This window comes from Camelus dromedarius, chromosome 18 (genome assembly GCF_036321535.1).
Source record: "Camelus dromedarius isolate mCamDro1 chromosome 18, mCamDro1.pat, whole genome shotgun sequence".
NCBI classification, from domain to species: Eukaryota; Metazoa; Chordata; class Mammalia; order Artiodactyla; family Camelidae; genus Camelus; species Camelus dromedarius.
In genome coordinates, this window is record NC_087453.1 from 21,670,657 (window position 1) to 21,684,743 (window position 14,087).

Consider the following 14,087-nt stretch of genomic DNA (forward strand, 5'->3'; position numbering starts at 1 on the left):
AACAGGACAATGGCATATTTATTTACAATTGGACCAAAAAAAGGCATACAGGCATTTTTCAATTAAAAATAATGATGATGATGATTTAAAAAGTCAGAAAAATTGATGATGTTTGAACTCTTTATGAGGAGTCTGTTTCTCCACTCCCCTCAAAGAGAGAATCTCTTAGGGAAAAAATCTAATATTTGAGTGAACAAAAGACTCCATTATACTCTACTGCTTGGGTTCCCTTTTCTCCAACCTGATTCTTGGTGGACACCACTTGGCACTGTGGTGTCACTGTGAGGCAAGATTGAGAAGATCACTGGTTTGGTTGGTGGAGCTGGTGGGGGCTGCTGGAAGAATCTGGGGAGATGAGGTGTGAGAGGGTGGGGTGTTCCTAGCTTAGCCAGCAACCTGAGCTTTGTCTTGCCATGGGGGTCCTATGGGACTGGAGCAAGGGTGAGTGGCTGTTTCTTAAACTCTAATCCCAGGGTTGGTTTGGTCTCCTGCAACTTAAGAGCAAATGTCTGTGACATGCATGGGTGGGTAGGGGGGTTAGGAAGAGTGGGCGTTGACAGAGGAGCAGCCAGGCCTGCATGTTAGCTGCTCTCTCTGACTTAGGCTCCTTGCCTATTCCTGGGAATTGGGGAAGGAATTACAGAACTTACCTTCCATCTTCCTCCTCACAAGCAGTGTTCTGGGTGTTCCCCAAAGGAAGCAAGAACTCAGAAAGGAGGTGGAAGTGGAGGGGAGGGGTCTGGCTAAAAGAACTGTGTATGGGCACTGAGGCTGGGGGATGTCAGGGAGAGAATGCCTCTTCCCAAGCCACCTAAAGGAGGGAATCTGAGGTCTCCAGGCCTTGTCCTGCCCTGGAAGTGGGGAAAGAGAGGGCCCACCATCAGCACATTTTGCAAAGAGCAGCAACCCCCAACCCAGGAAGGACCTGAGGAACAATCCTGATGGGTGAGGACCTTCATCCTAGACACACACGTGGATGCTTGGCTTGGCTTTGGAAATACTTGGCCCCGGATCCAGGGTTTCTTGGCACGAAAATTCATTGCAAGTCTCTTCTCTGGTCCAGCAAACTCTCGCTGCTCTGAGCAAGGGCAATTCCTGCTGTCCTGGGGCACTGTACACCAGTACTTCTTGGGGATTTCCTTGTAGCAACCAAGACTTGACCTTGCTCCCAGTGACAAGATGACCTGGAGGCCTGGCGGGGAGCCCTGCCTTGAGCAGCTCTGGGAGGAGGCTGGGGAGGAGAGAAGAGGTAGGGAAAGGGGCTGGAAGAGGCTGGTTGACACTGAGGATGCATGTCCGGGCTAGAGCTGTGCTTTGTCGCGGCATCAATGGTGAGGACGGGCAGTGAGAGGCTCAGAAACCTCACTGAAGCCCGGAAGGCCCGGCGTTTCATCTTCCAGTTAGTCGTGGGGTGGCCAACAGCCCTGAGGAACTGAGGTGGAGACAGTGACCAAAACCCAGTGTCTCGGTGGATTTATCCATCCTGGATCCACTTGTTAAAAAACTAAGGGAAAAAAACCCCAAACCAAAAATAAACCTGAATAAAACAGGTCCGAGAGTTCCTGATGGAGGGAACTTTCTTAGCACTGAAGAAAAACAACCCACAAAAAACTCATCTCCCACAAAACTGGAATAAGATGATGAAGAAAAATGCAAGATTTATCTACAGGCCCTCCCGCCCCCCACGCAGCCCCAGGATCCAGGAACACTGTGCCAGGAGTTACATTCCAAACGAGCAGGAGTTACTTTATTTTACGTGCCTGCAGTTCCCCACGTAGGGTGGCTTCCTGTCCGTGGATGGAGTGGGCCGGGCCATGGTCCACCCCCTTCAGTCTATCTTCACAGCAGCATAGATCTTGCGGACAAACATGTAGGCTGCATAGAAGCCGATGGTGCCCGTGAGGAGCCAGAAGGACAGGACCATGAGGGCCGTGTAGCCAAAGTAGAGGAGAGAGGGAATGAACTCCACGATGTCCAGCTGGGGCACGAGCGGGGGCGAGAAGAGAGGGTGGACGCTTAGTGCCAGCCTGCCATGGCCAACTGGGTGTCCCCCTGCCATCTCACTGATCTCATGGTGAGTCTGAAGCCTGAAAAGGGCCAGGGGCTTGCCCTCAGGTGGGCACCAAGGGACAGTGAGCTCATAGCTGTGGTGAACCTTCAGTACCAGGGCCCGTGCACCGCCTTAGATGCTCACGATCACCATGGTAGGTTATTAACCCATTTTACAGATGGCGCACAAAGGGGTTAAACAACACCCACAGTTACACAGCTAGGAAGTAGAAAGTGCTGGGATCTGAACCCCAGGCTAGAGGGCTAGGAGCCCAAAGCCCAATTCCACTGACCCAGGCCATTTCTTGTGGGGGTGGGAAGGGCTTGGGAGCTCACTGGGAGACAGGGCTGACTCAGGGGCCAGGGCCAGAATGCTCTAAGCAGCCACAGCTCTGTCACTTCTTCACCCTCCACAGTCCCCAGAACAGTACAGGGATATTCCTGGATGGCTGGAGGAGAAAGGTGTCAGGGCTCCTGACTTTAGGACCAGAGAGCTACCATGAGCCTGTCTCAGCCTATGGTCCTCTCCGCCTGAGTATGCTCTGTCACTTTTGTTGGTAAAATCCCTCATGGGGATTTTATCTTGGAGCAGTTGGACTCCTTTGTAGAGTTCAGAAGCCCGGGCAGGGATACTAGGGAATCTGCGGTGTGGTGGTGTTTGCTAGGCCAAGTGGAGCTAATTTGGAACCTTGGTATCAAGACTTGCCCAGCACACCAGGGCCTGAACGGGGCCTGTTTCAGGGCTCATGGGCAGACACATGGTCACAAAATGCCAGGAGCCCAGAGGAAAATGAGGAAAACAATAAGGGTCACTGTTGAGACCATTTCCCTTAAGTCAAATATTCTCAATCTAGGGGTGAAGGCCATGTTTTCTGGCTCAGCCTCCCATCTCTCCTTTTACAAGCTTCCTTGTGGCTGGAGATAGGGGAAGGGGGGGGAGGGGGAGGAGGGGAAAGGGCAGTGCTAAATCCAGTGGTAAAAACCAGGAAAGGGATGGAGCAAAAAAGCAGCACTAGAAAAGCTCCTTAGAGTTCAGACAGGCCAAGGCCATCGTTTTACAGACACGGCTCTGGGGCTGAAGGAGGTTTTTAGAACAGAGAAGACAGACTGGGGCAGAGGCAGGAAGGGCAGGAGACTGAGCTGTGACTCATGTGGGAGGCTATGGTAGACCGGCTTTGTTGGCCCAGCACTGTGTCCCATCCTCCTCCTTCCCGGTGTCCCGGGTACCCACTCTCCACTATGTGGCCCTGTTGGGGCTCTCAGTCCTAGTCCAAAACCTAAGCTAGTCAGTCAGAGTATGCCATCCTATTACACCCAAGGAACAGTGAGGGATGGCATGCAACCCAGACCGATGATCATCGTCCCTGGGATTGATAACATGATGGTAGAGGAAAGACATTCTTTTAGCTCTAGAGCTGCAAAGCTGAGAAAAGGAGACTCTACAGCTACCACTGGCCATCATTCTACTGTGCGGAAAGATCCTGCCCGCAGACTGAAGCCAAGAAAACACACAGAGCTGAAGTGTGAACACAGAGCCCTGATATCACTTGAGATGCTGGATTTAACCAAGCCTGAAGAGGGAACTCCAAATTCTTAAACACACATCAGCCAATACATTCTCTTTTTGCTTTCGCCAGTTGGAATTGGGTTTTGGTCACTTTCCATTCAAAAGAGTTCTGATTAATACGGGCTGTAGAGAAAGGAAATTAAATTTGTTCTGCAGGATGTCAGGAATAAGACCATGGCCTGCAGATGGAAGTAACAGGGAGGAGGATTTCAGTGTGAATGAAGGAAGACCTTGATAATGACAGGAGCTATCCAAAGAGAACGAGAGTGTCAGGAGGGAGTGTCTTTTGTCACTGAATGTGCCAGAGCAGGGGCCAGCAAGCTTTTCCTTAAAGGGCCCGATTATAAACAGTTTAGGTTTCGCAGGCCCTGTGGCCTGTCAGAACTCTTCCCCTCTGCCACTGGAGTATGGAAGCAGCCCCAATAACATGTAAATGCATGAGCGTGGCTGTGTGCCAGTAACACTTTGTTTACAGAATCAGGCCCACGGGCCCATGGGCTACACTTTGCTGACCCCTGAGCTAGATGATCACTTGCTGGGATCACTGGAAAAGATGGTCGGCACAGTCAGCAAACTGGAAACAGGGGTGGGCACCACACTAAATGACCTGGACAGTCCTTTCCAACCTGACATTTTGGGAAAAGGAATTCCAACCAACTGACCTATGACTAGTTTGGGAATACACCCTGGTTGCAAGCCAAGGACTTCTTGCTTTCAGGTTTTGGAGACCCAAAGTACAGCAGATGAGACTGTCTTCAGTGTTAGCCCCAGAGGCGAGGGGTCCACCAGAGTGACCCCAGACTCCTCCCAGTGACCCATCTGGTTTATGTGTTATGCACGGATCTACCGAACTTGCTGTGGGGATCTGTCTGCATTCTTACGCAGCCACTCTTTGGAGACAGTGAGCTCTGGGAGTAGAGCTGAGTTCCTCTATCTGAGTGTTAAAGGCTATTTCAGCATTTTCTGCTTTTATCTTTATTAACTCTTCTCATCTACTTTCTTTATTCTTTTATGTTATTGTTCTTTTTTTTCCCCCACTAGTTTCTTAAGGTGAATACTGTATTATTAACCTCTCTTACTTCCTCCTAAAAGCACTGTAAGGTGATATACTTCAAGTTCTGCTCTGGCTGCATCTCACAGGTTTTGCATGCAACTTTCTCACTGTCACTTATCCTGAAGGCTTTTGTTACCCAAACATATTCTTTCCTAAAAAGATGCGCATTCTAGAGCAGGAGCAGTTCTAGAATGGCTCTGACCCCCGCCCCCCGCCTTGATGGGAAGATTTAGACACTTGGTTTTTTTCCCAGCATCCTCCTCTCTACCATCCTGCTCTGGAAGGGCTAGGGGGCTCCCTCATGCAGGGTGGTACCTTGTTAACAAAATAAAAGATGGCATAGACCAGGACGTAGAATGCAGATCCCCCGGAGACCAGGAAATTCCTCCACCACCATCGGTAATCCTGAGGAGGAAACAGAGCACTGTCATTGCTGTTTCTAGGCAGAACTTCTTCTCCAAGTTTCACAGCTGCCTGAGGGGCTAATGACCCTGGGTAAGAACTGTAATACTGGGGTGATGGGAAGGTTTCCTACCTTGACTGTGATGGTGGTTACATAACCGTATGCATTTGTAAACACAGAACTGTAGGCTAAAATGGGTGAACAGTACTGTTTATGAATTATAACCTCAATTAAAAAAATTTAAAAAATCAACAACAAAAGAACAGTACTAACAACACACATTTCTTGCGCTAACGCTCACCACACACCAGGTTCCATTCTAAGTGCTCATTTAGTCCTTGCAGCAGCCCTCAAAGTCAGGTCCTACTGCTACCCTGTCACAGGAGCAGGAGAGGAAGGCACAGGCAGGTTAAGCAACTACCCAAGATCCAGAGCTACTAATGGAGGAACCAGGGCTGCAGCCTGGGCTGTTTGTCCCGGAGCCCTGGTTTTGCCCACTCTGCCAAGAGCTGGTCCACAGAGGGGAAGGCAGGTCACTCAATCTGCATCAGTTGTTGAAGAAATCACTCCTGGAGTGGACTCAGCACTGACAAATCTACTGTCATCAAGTTGCGGAGACTTCCCCGCACAATTATGCTGTGAGGTAGGGATCATTAACTCCAGCCTACAGCTGAACAAATGGAGGCTCGGGGAGGTGAAGTGATGTGCTTGCTCAAGACCTCATGGCCTGAAGGGGGATCACATGGGAAACAGACACCTCACTGACCCATTCAGAGCTGGCCCCAGCTCCCCTCACCCCCAACTCCTGGCCCCATTCCCCTCACCTCTGCACACAGCTGGAAGTATACCATGACGATGCTGATTTGCGAACAGGACACTACCAGGATGATGAAGACGAGGAACAGGAAGCCAAAGAGGTAATAGAACTGATTCTCCCAGATTGCCTGCGGATACACCACAGCTGGCCTTCAGCGAGCCTGCCTCCAGGCAGCTGCCCCTCCCTTCCCTGGCATACTCTGCCTGTCCTCAGGAATTCCATCCCTCAGTCACGACTGGCATACTACCTGTCACTAGGGCAGCACTGTCATGACATCACTGGGGCCTGTGGGTCTAGCTTGTGGCTCTGACTGGCCTTTCCTCCCTGGAGCAGAGAGGGGAGGCAGGCTGTTCCAAGGGAGGGGCTGGGGCCTGGCTGATCCTGTGATGGAAATTAACGGATCCCATCCCAATCAACATTACACAACAGCCACCACTACCTGGGGCAGCTCACCACGTGCCAGGCACAGTGCCACACTTCACATATACCTCATATGTGAGCCTATGAAAGCACGGCATTTTACAAAGAAGGAGGTCAGGATAAGAGGCATCAGCGAAATGGCCCAGGGTCACACAAACAGAACAGAGGAGGCCTCCCTAGGCAGGCAGCCAACCCCTCTAACCCTTTTCCTAGGCAGGGCTGGGTGGGTGAGGGCGTCTCAGCAGGGAGGGGCCAGATGCTTGTCCAGCACTGACTTAGTGCAAGGCCCTCTCTCTGTGCTGGGCACCGAGCTGGGTCAGCCAGACTTGGACGGCTCTGAACCCTCTGCTAACTGTCATCTTGGCACACCCAGGAGAGAAGTCATCATCATTACAACAACAGCTACAAGTTAACAAGTATTTCCTGAATGCCAAGCACTATTACTTTGATAGACATTTTTGCATTCCAGCCTCATGATGATCCTCAGAATCAGATATCAGTCCCCACACTTTCCCAGGAGTTTTGAGTAAGTTGGGTAAAGACATGTAGGGACCCAGAAATCAAAGGAGAGGCACCAATACTATCAATAATGGTGGTGACTGACTGCAGTATTGCTAAAGCAGCTTCTATTCACTGAGACCTTCCCACACACACAGTATGTCTCACTGAACTTTCCAAGCTGTCCCAAGAGGCAGGACTGTTACCCCATTTCAGGGTGAGAATAGGGCTCTGAGAGGTTAAAAGGCCTGTCTGAAGTTTCACAGGCAGTAAGAGGCAGAGCAACTAAGAGGAGGGGTAGGGACCCGGCTAGTGTGGGTGAATGTGTGGATGGAGAACAGGTAGCAATACTCACACTGAAGATGAAGAAAAGTTCAATGAACATGGCGCCGAAGGGTAGGATCCCAGCCATGAGAATGCTGCAGAGAACAGGAGGGTTAACGCTGCTGGGAGACCTGGACCACTGGAAGCTTCAGGCCCCCTCCCGAGCCAGCACGAATGAAAGTGCTTACACGATGTGGTGGATCTAATTCTTTCAGCATGCTTTTCTATCATTACAGCCTCTTGAGAGGTAGGCATCATTCTCCCCATTTTATAGATGGGAAAACTGAGGTAGAGAGATGGGGGATTTGCCCGAAGTCCAAGGTAGTCTTAACCTGTCTCACTGTACCTTTCCACCCCGCCCCTTCCCTGGCCACCACCAAGTCTGGCTACCCCTTGATCCTCTTTATCGTGGAGTGAAACTAAGCTTTCATAAAATCTACTGGAACCAGCTAGAGCTGCAGGAGCACCAGTCACAGCACCCATGGAGGCTACCTGGTCCATGTCCTCCTAAGGAGGTGGCTCAGGGAAGTACTGGCCTTGCCTACTCTACAAGTCCTTGGCCTGGCCTCTGCCGGAGACTCACCCCACAAATCGGTTCATGTACCACCGCTGTTCAGGGATCTGCCGGGGAATCTGGTTGGTGCGCACAGGGTTGTCGTATGGCTGCTTGCGGAAGCCGAAGTAGTAGCCCAGGTAGACGAGCGGCAGGGAGATCCCGAACCACATGCACAGCAGGGCCACCATGGTGGGGAAGGGCACCTGCAGGCACCGCACCATGAGGCTCCACAGGCCCCGAAGCCCAGGCTGGGGGCTGTTCGGGGGGAGGGGGGCCTTGTGGGTCCCAGGGAAGGGCACAGCAAGAGCACAGTGGAGGGGAAGGTCCTACAGACTCACCCCTGACAGAGCTCCTGGCCAGAAAACCTTCCGGGGCTAACCCTAGCCCTGGGGAAAGCAGAGGGCAGATGGAGGACCAGCTGAGCCATGAGGTAAAGAAGGAACCATGGCATCCCAGAGGAGCCTGTCCCAGGGAGGACGTGGGCAAAGAGCAAGGAAGGAGGGACTGAGAGCATGAAAGAGACGAAGGTCAGAATGAAGGGAAATTACATGCAGTATGTTAAGCAAAGAAAAAGGGAAAAAACAGAACTGCACAAGTGGGGTGTTTCTAATTTTGTTCAATGAAAACACCACAATATAAAACTGTATATATAGGAGACTCCATTTTAATAAAAATACCCCAATATTTACATGTATCCATGCCTAAAGAGGTCTATACCAGAAAGTCAACAGTACTTCCTCAGACGGGAAATGAGGGGTTAGAATTGATTTTTCATTTTCTTCTTTATCCCCCTCTATACAGTCTTAAATTTTTACAAAACTCATGCGGAATGGAAGAAATGAATTAACATTTGTAAAGTGTTTAGAACAGTACTTATTCCAAAATAAGCACTACATAAATGTTTGCTATTTTTTCATAATTTTAAAATCACATTATTCTACTCTAAATATATCTAGAAAGAGGTAAAAAGACTGCAAAAACATAGTAAAGATCTATCTACATTAACTTTTCTGTACTTTCCTTTCCAAAATTTCTACAATGAGTGTTTACAGTGAGCAACTGGTAACTGGGAGAAAAATGCTGAGAGAAAGACAGGAGAAAGGAGACACATAAAAAGGAAGAAGTAAGAAGAAGAGCATGACCTTGTCTCTCCTGAGGGCAGCTCCCTGGACGGCCGGGAAGAACCCAGTCTTCCGGCAGCCCAGACCAGAAGCCTCACCCAGGGACCTTCAATGGGCACCTGCCAGTGGAGGGGAGGCAGCTCTGCCGCTGAGGCTGGGATAGCAAGGCCTGCCTGCCCTGCCTCTACCACAGCCCTGCTGATCCATCAAGATCCCATCTCCCCACCCCCAACCGAGTCCATCAGCCTCTGTAACGAGTGCTGGGCAGCTGCTGGCAATGACTGGAGCTGGAGGGATCCCCGCTCTGAGGACAGACCTCCTGCAGGGGCTGGTGCCAGGAGCTCGGGGCAGGGACACTGAGGGGAGAGCCTGGTTTTGAGATATTGACCTAATAAAGTCATGCCAGGCAGCTTTCCCTTGGTTAAGACAAGGGGAAATTCCCCAGTTGGCCCCCAGACTGTGGAAACCTCCCTTTAGAGAAGTGAGCTTTGGTCGGCTGTCTGAAAGAGCCCACGGGGAGGCCAGGGCAGATGGAGATGCGTGGCTGGGGAATCCCCGGCCAGCCCTCAGTTCCCAGGGCTGGGAACAGACCTCGGGGGACTCAGAAAAGGTGATGGCAGGATGTGATGTGCGGGAAAGGGCTGGAGCACAGCTAGCTCTCCCTGGCCGGGGAGGGCACTTACCGCTCCTGATGAGTGCTTTCCCCAGATGAAGCAATTCAATACGAAGCAGATACCAAAAACCACGCCAGGGTACAGTGTCGCCGTCTGGAAGCAAGAGAGACCAGGCTGCGGAGCTGCGCCTGGGGAGTTCCCACCTGCCTCAGCGGGGCTCCCAGACTGGAGGTTCTCAAGCCCTCCTTGTCCTGCAGGACTCAGCTCAAGGATCATTCCTTCTAGAAAGCACTCCCTGACCCTCACACTAAGCAAGCCTCCTGCTCTTTGTCCTTCTAGATCCCTGAACTGCCCCTGCCTTGCCCTCACCCCAGTTTGTAATTACAAGCTGTTGTTACCTGGTCAGTGTCTGCCTCCCCCACAGATGGAGGCTCTTGGGAGGAGCACATCCTGTTCACTGATGAGCTCCCAGCACTTGGAACACAGCAGTGCTCAATAAGCATTTGTTGAATAAGGGTGAATGAATAAAATTTTACAAAACATGGATGTCTGGGCCTCAACGCAATCTGCCTAGAGTAGTGGGGAAGCTTTAACTGAGTCCAGGCGGCAGGCGCTGGCCTCCACATGCATCATCTCACCTAATCCTCACTACGGGCCTAGACGGAAGGACTATCATTGTCCCTTTCAAAGAAGAGAATACTGAGGCCCAGTAACATTAAATATCCCCCATCCCAACTTCACACAGAATGTTAAGGGTGAAACAGAGGTTCAAACCCAGGCAGTCTGACTCCAAAGCCCAGGCTTCTGACCCCCAGTGGTATATTCTATCCAGTCAAGATCTCTTGGGCTGGGGCTCAGGCACAGGGGACCAAAGCCCCAGACCTACAGTTGAGCCTCCTTCACCGCTGCGGCTACCTGAGCATTCAGGAGGCTCCCTGCAATCTGGTGCTCAGCCTTGTGGCCAGTTTTCCCTTTGGCCCATAGCCTCTCACTTCCAATACCTAGCCACTGCTCCTCCATTTCCCGGACCCAAGGCCTCTATGTAGAGTCATCAACATCTCAGGGTATCCACCTCTGAGAGCCAACACTGAACCAGAGGCCTTCCATGTATGTCTCTTTCCATCTTTACAACAACCTGAGATGTAGGTGCAACCATCCCCCATTGGAGAGATGGGGAAACCAAGGCTCCAAGCGCAGGTCAAGGTTACCAACCAAGTTAAGAACTGAGCCAGGATTGGGATCTAGGAGATTCTAGAACCTGAGGCCTCCCTGCTGACTGCTTCCATCCAACTGAAGCCCTCCTTTTTAAGGCCCAGCTTAAATGTCATTTCCCCTTTTCCTGTGCGTTCCTGTTTTACTCTGCCATGTAGCAGGGAATTCCTTGTCTGCCCTCCTGGCTGAAATTTATAGACTGGTCACTGTGCTGATACTAGGGGTAAGAACAGGAAAAAAGTTGAAGCATGGAGCACAAACTTGTTAGTGGAGAACATATGTGGCACCCATTGCAGGCCCAGGTTCTGCTCAGGCTCCTCTGGAGAGGACACCGAAGTCTGAATAGGGTGAGGGAGAGAAGAGGAGGGACCCCGGAACTAAGACTTAAAGGATGAGGTGAGGAGAGGGAGGGAGTGGTGTGTCAGAGCAGAGGCTGGAGGAGAGAAGAGGACAGGCTGCAGCAGCTACCTGCCTGCGGAAGGAGGCAGAGCACCACATCAGGGAGGGGACAGAACCTGGCAGGGAAACCAGGGAGGCCCAGGACAGTCAAGGGTCCAGCCAAGAAGTGAAGATGCCTAACCCTGCACAGAGTCCTGGAGACGGAGAGGGTAGGGATTCATGGACTATTTGGCAGGAGAAAACCTCCACACTCAATGTATGAGAGGAGGCGGGGCGCTGGGGAGTAGAAGGTGTCTGCCTTGGGGGCCAAAGAGTAGGTTTGGGGCAGAGAGACAGGGTTTGCCGTGGGACCCACAGAGGGAGACCCTGGAGGGTATCTGGTGGGAGACCTCACAAGGGAAGTCTCACCAGGAGAGGAGACGGCTGGGTTTTACACCTCTGAAGATCCCTGGCTCTTGGCACACAGCGGCCTAAGAAAAACGCCTGACGCATCAAGAATCCAGAACTTTTTTTTAGTCCTTCCAAAACAATCACTGTTGCAGCTCTTCTGCTAAGTGCCAGGGGTATCAGCCAGAGCTGAGACAGCCTGAGCTCCCCTGGGCTTTCGACAGCTACGAGAGCAGCTTCAGAAGGCTGGGTCTAGTGGCTTCTCCAAGTTTGGCCCTGATGGCTTCCCTGGTCCTCTTGGGGCCCCAAGTGCTTTGGGAGAAGGGGCTCAGAGTTCCCCGGGAGGCAGCGTCAACTCCCAGGTGCCCTCCAGGTTCTATGATCTTTTCTGCTGCCAAGAACTTTCCTCAGCATCAGGAGGGCAGAGAAGGCAGGAGTTGACCTCACTGCAGGGAAACAGAGGCACCAAAGTCTGGAAATCAGGCTGCCAGTGATGGGGGGCCTGGCCTCTTCTGCCCTGGCAGATAATTCTCTCTATGCTCTGCTGGGCAGGGTGTTCTCCCAGCAACCCTGCTGATCAGGTTTTGATTTTAAACTTTGAAACCTGAGGCTTGGTGCCTAAATCCCGTTATTCTGAATCCCCTATTTCTTCTTTCGCTTGAGCTGTTGAACAATTTAGGCTAAAAATTACCTAAGTTCAATTCTCTCTTTTCATGAATGCAGCACCTAAGGCCTTCAGAGGTCCCGCTGCACCTGTAGGTAAGAGCCCAGCATTCCCCGCCCCGGGTGTGCTCCTCCCGCCCCATCATGCTGCTGCTCAGCCTCTGGCCCTAAACCCCCACCAGGGCCTACCTGCACTGCTTGTGAGGCTCCCAGGAGGAAGCTCCCCACCAACACAGTGGGGAGGTTTAGGACACTTACACAGAAAGCTCCTTTCTTCCACCGATGGCCTTTTAGGGTGCGGTACAGACGGCCGGCGGAAAATCCACCAAACACCCTGTGGGGGAAACGGCAAGGATCCACACCAAGGGGACCTGTTAGCTGGAGCACAGGCGGTTTGTGCCAGCCCCGGAGCCCACTCAGACACACCTACCCCATGAACATGAAGAGGAAGCAAGCCGTGGTCATGAGAGCTCCCCGGCTGGAGGGCGACAGCATCCCGAGCATGGCCACGACTGAGGAGGGAGGAGAGAGAGAAAGTCAGGGTCTCCAGCCCCTGAGGCAGGTGAGGCCAGATGCGGCTCCCTCTCCCTTGGCCTTCCTCTCCACGGGAGAAGATTGGGCCTTCGCTGGGGTTCAGAGGGGTGCAGCAGTGGCTGGGCTGTGGCTGGCTGCACCTTAAATGCAATGGTCAGCCCGCAGAGAGCTTGCGACCAGCCAGGCACTGAGCTGAGAGCATTATGAATGCCAGCTCACTGCGTCTTCCTGACCAACACTGGGAGGTGGAGGGCCGTTTCCCCATTCCTCACATGAGGAAACAGGCTCACAGGGGTTAAGTGATTTGTTGAAGGTCACAAAGTTTGGAGGTATGAGGCTGAGGTACAAATTTAGGCAGATTAGTTGCAAAGAGATTAGATTTTGAAAGTTCTCATCACAAGAAAAAAAAATCTGTAACTATGTGAGGTGACAGATATTAACTAAACTTGCTGTGGCAATCATTTTGCAATATATGCATATAATATCAAATTGTTACGCTGTACACCTTAGACTAATACAGTGTTATATGTCGGGGAAAAAAGGTTAAAACTGTAAAAAAAAAAAATTTAGGCAGACTTCAGAACTGCTTATAACTACAATATATTCATTTTTGGGGGGTTGTTTTCTGAGAAAAAAAGACCTGATTCCAGTCCTGATCCTGATGCTGCAATGGGTAAGTCACAACGCACGACTGCAAAAGGAGGCCCACCTCACGGCGCTGACAAGCAGCTTCACTGGTGGTGTGGACATGGGGGAGATTAATGGTGCTGGAAAGATCTGAGGAGGATCAGATCACCAGGGCCTGCGGCTGAGAGGACCAGCCCTCCTGCTGGGTGGGATGGCTCTGTCTGGCTCAGAGATGCTGACATGCCCCTTCCCCAGGAAGGGAAGCCCACCCTTCTCTCAGACTCAGGCTGGCGCCACTCTGGTGACCACAGGCTCCCACACTGTCCCTGAAGGTCCACTCACAGATGACGATGAGGATCATACAGAAGAGCTGAATGCCCGAGCCCAGCAGGGAGCTGAGGATCATGGGGTACTGCGGGGGCCTGAAGACGTCGCCGTGAACCAGCTTCCACCCAGACTCCTCCATGGTGTCCTCCTGCAGCAAAGGGCCAGAGACTGAGGCTGCTTCTTGGGCTCCTTGGAGGCAGCTCCTGTGGGGACTACCCCCAAGGACCCAAGTGCTCTGACTAGGGCTGAGGGTTCCTCAGATGTCAACCAGCTCCACTCTGATGTAGCAGTGTACATGACAAGACAAAGTGTTTCCCAGAGAACTGTTACACAGGAAAAGGAGGGTACACACATGGGGTTTACAGCCACATAAAAGGAAAATCTCCTTCCCCAATTCCATAAACATTATGCGTGGAAAAATAATGTAAACCAACATACTAAAATGTTAACTGTGATGGTTTCTGAGTGGTGAGATTTAGAAGCAACTTATTTTTTTTTACTGATTATAAAAGTAA

General features: G+C 51.5%; 1 protein-coding gene across 3 annotated transcripts in view; it reads right to left on the bottom strand.

Annotated features, from left to right (window-relative positions):
* The window catches only part of TM9SF4 (transmembrane 9 superfamily member 4), a 50,414-nt gene continuing 36,327 nt past the window's right edge, over positions 1–14,087 (bottom strand). For 2 of the 3 annotated variants that reach the window (XM_010993901.3, XM_064475786.1), the window contains exons 10-18: positions 13,588–13,720; positions 12,515–12,596; positions 12,343–12,418; positions 9,493–9,576; positions 7,716–7,891; positions 7,164–7,227; positions 5,898–6,017; positions 4,986–5,075; positions 1–1,978 (exon numbers count right to left, since the gene is read on the bottom strand). In XM_010993901.3, coding sequence (XP_010992203.2) covers positions 1,829–1,978; positions 4,986–5,075; positions 5,898–6,017; positions 7,164–7,227; positions 7,716–7,891; positions 9,493–9,576; positions 12,343–12,418; positions 12,515–12,596; positions 13,588–13,720 — 975 coding nt within the window. In that variant the 3' untranslated portion in view covers positions 1–1,828. The remainder of the gene's footprint in view (positions 1,979–4,985; positions 5,076–5,897; positions 6,018–7,163; positions 7,228–7,715; positions 7,892–9,492; positions 9,577–12,342; positions 12,419–12,514; positions 12,597–13,587; positions 13,721–14,087) is intronic. The other variant, XM_064475787.1, reaches the window with a different exon arrangement.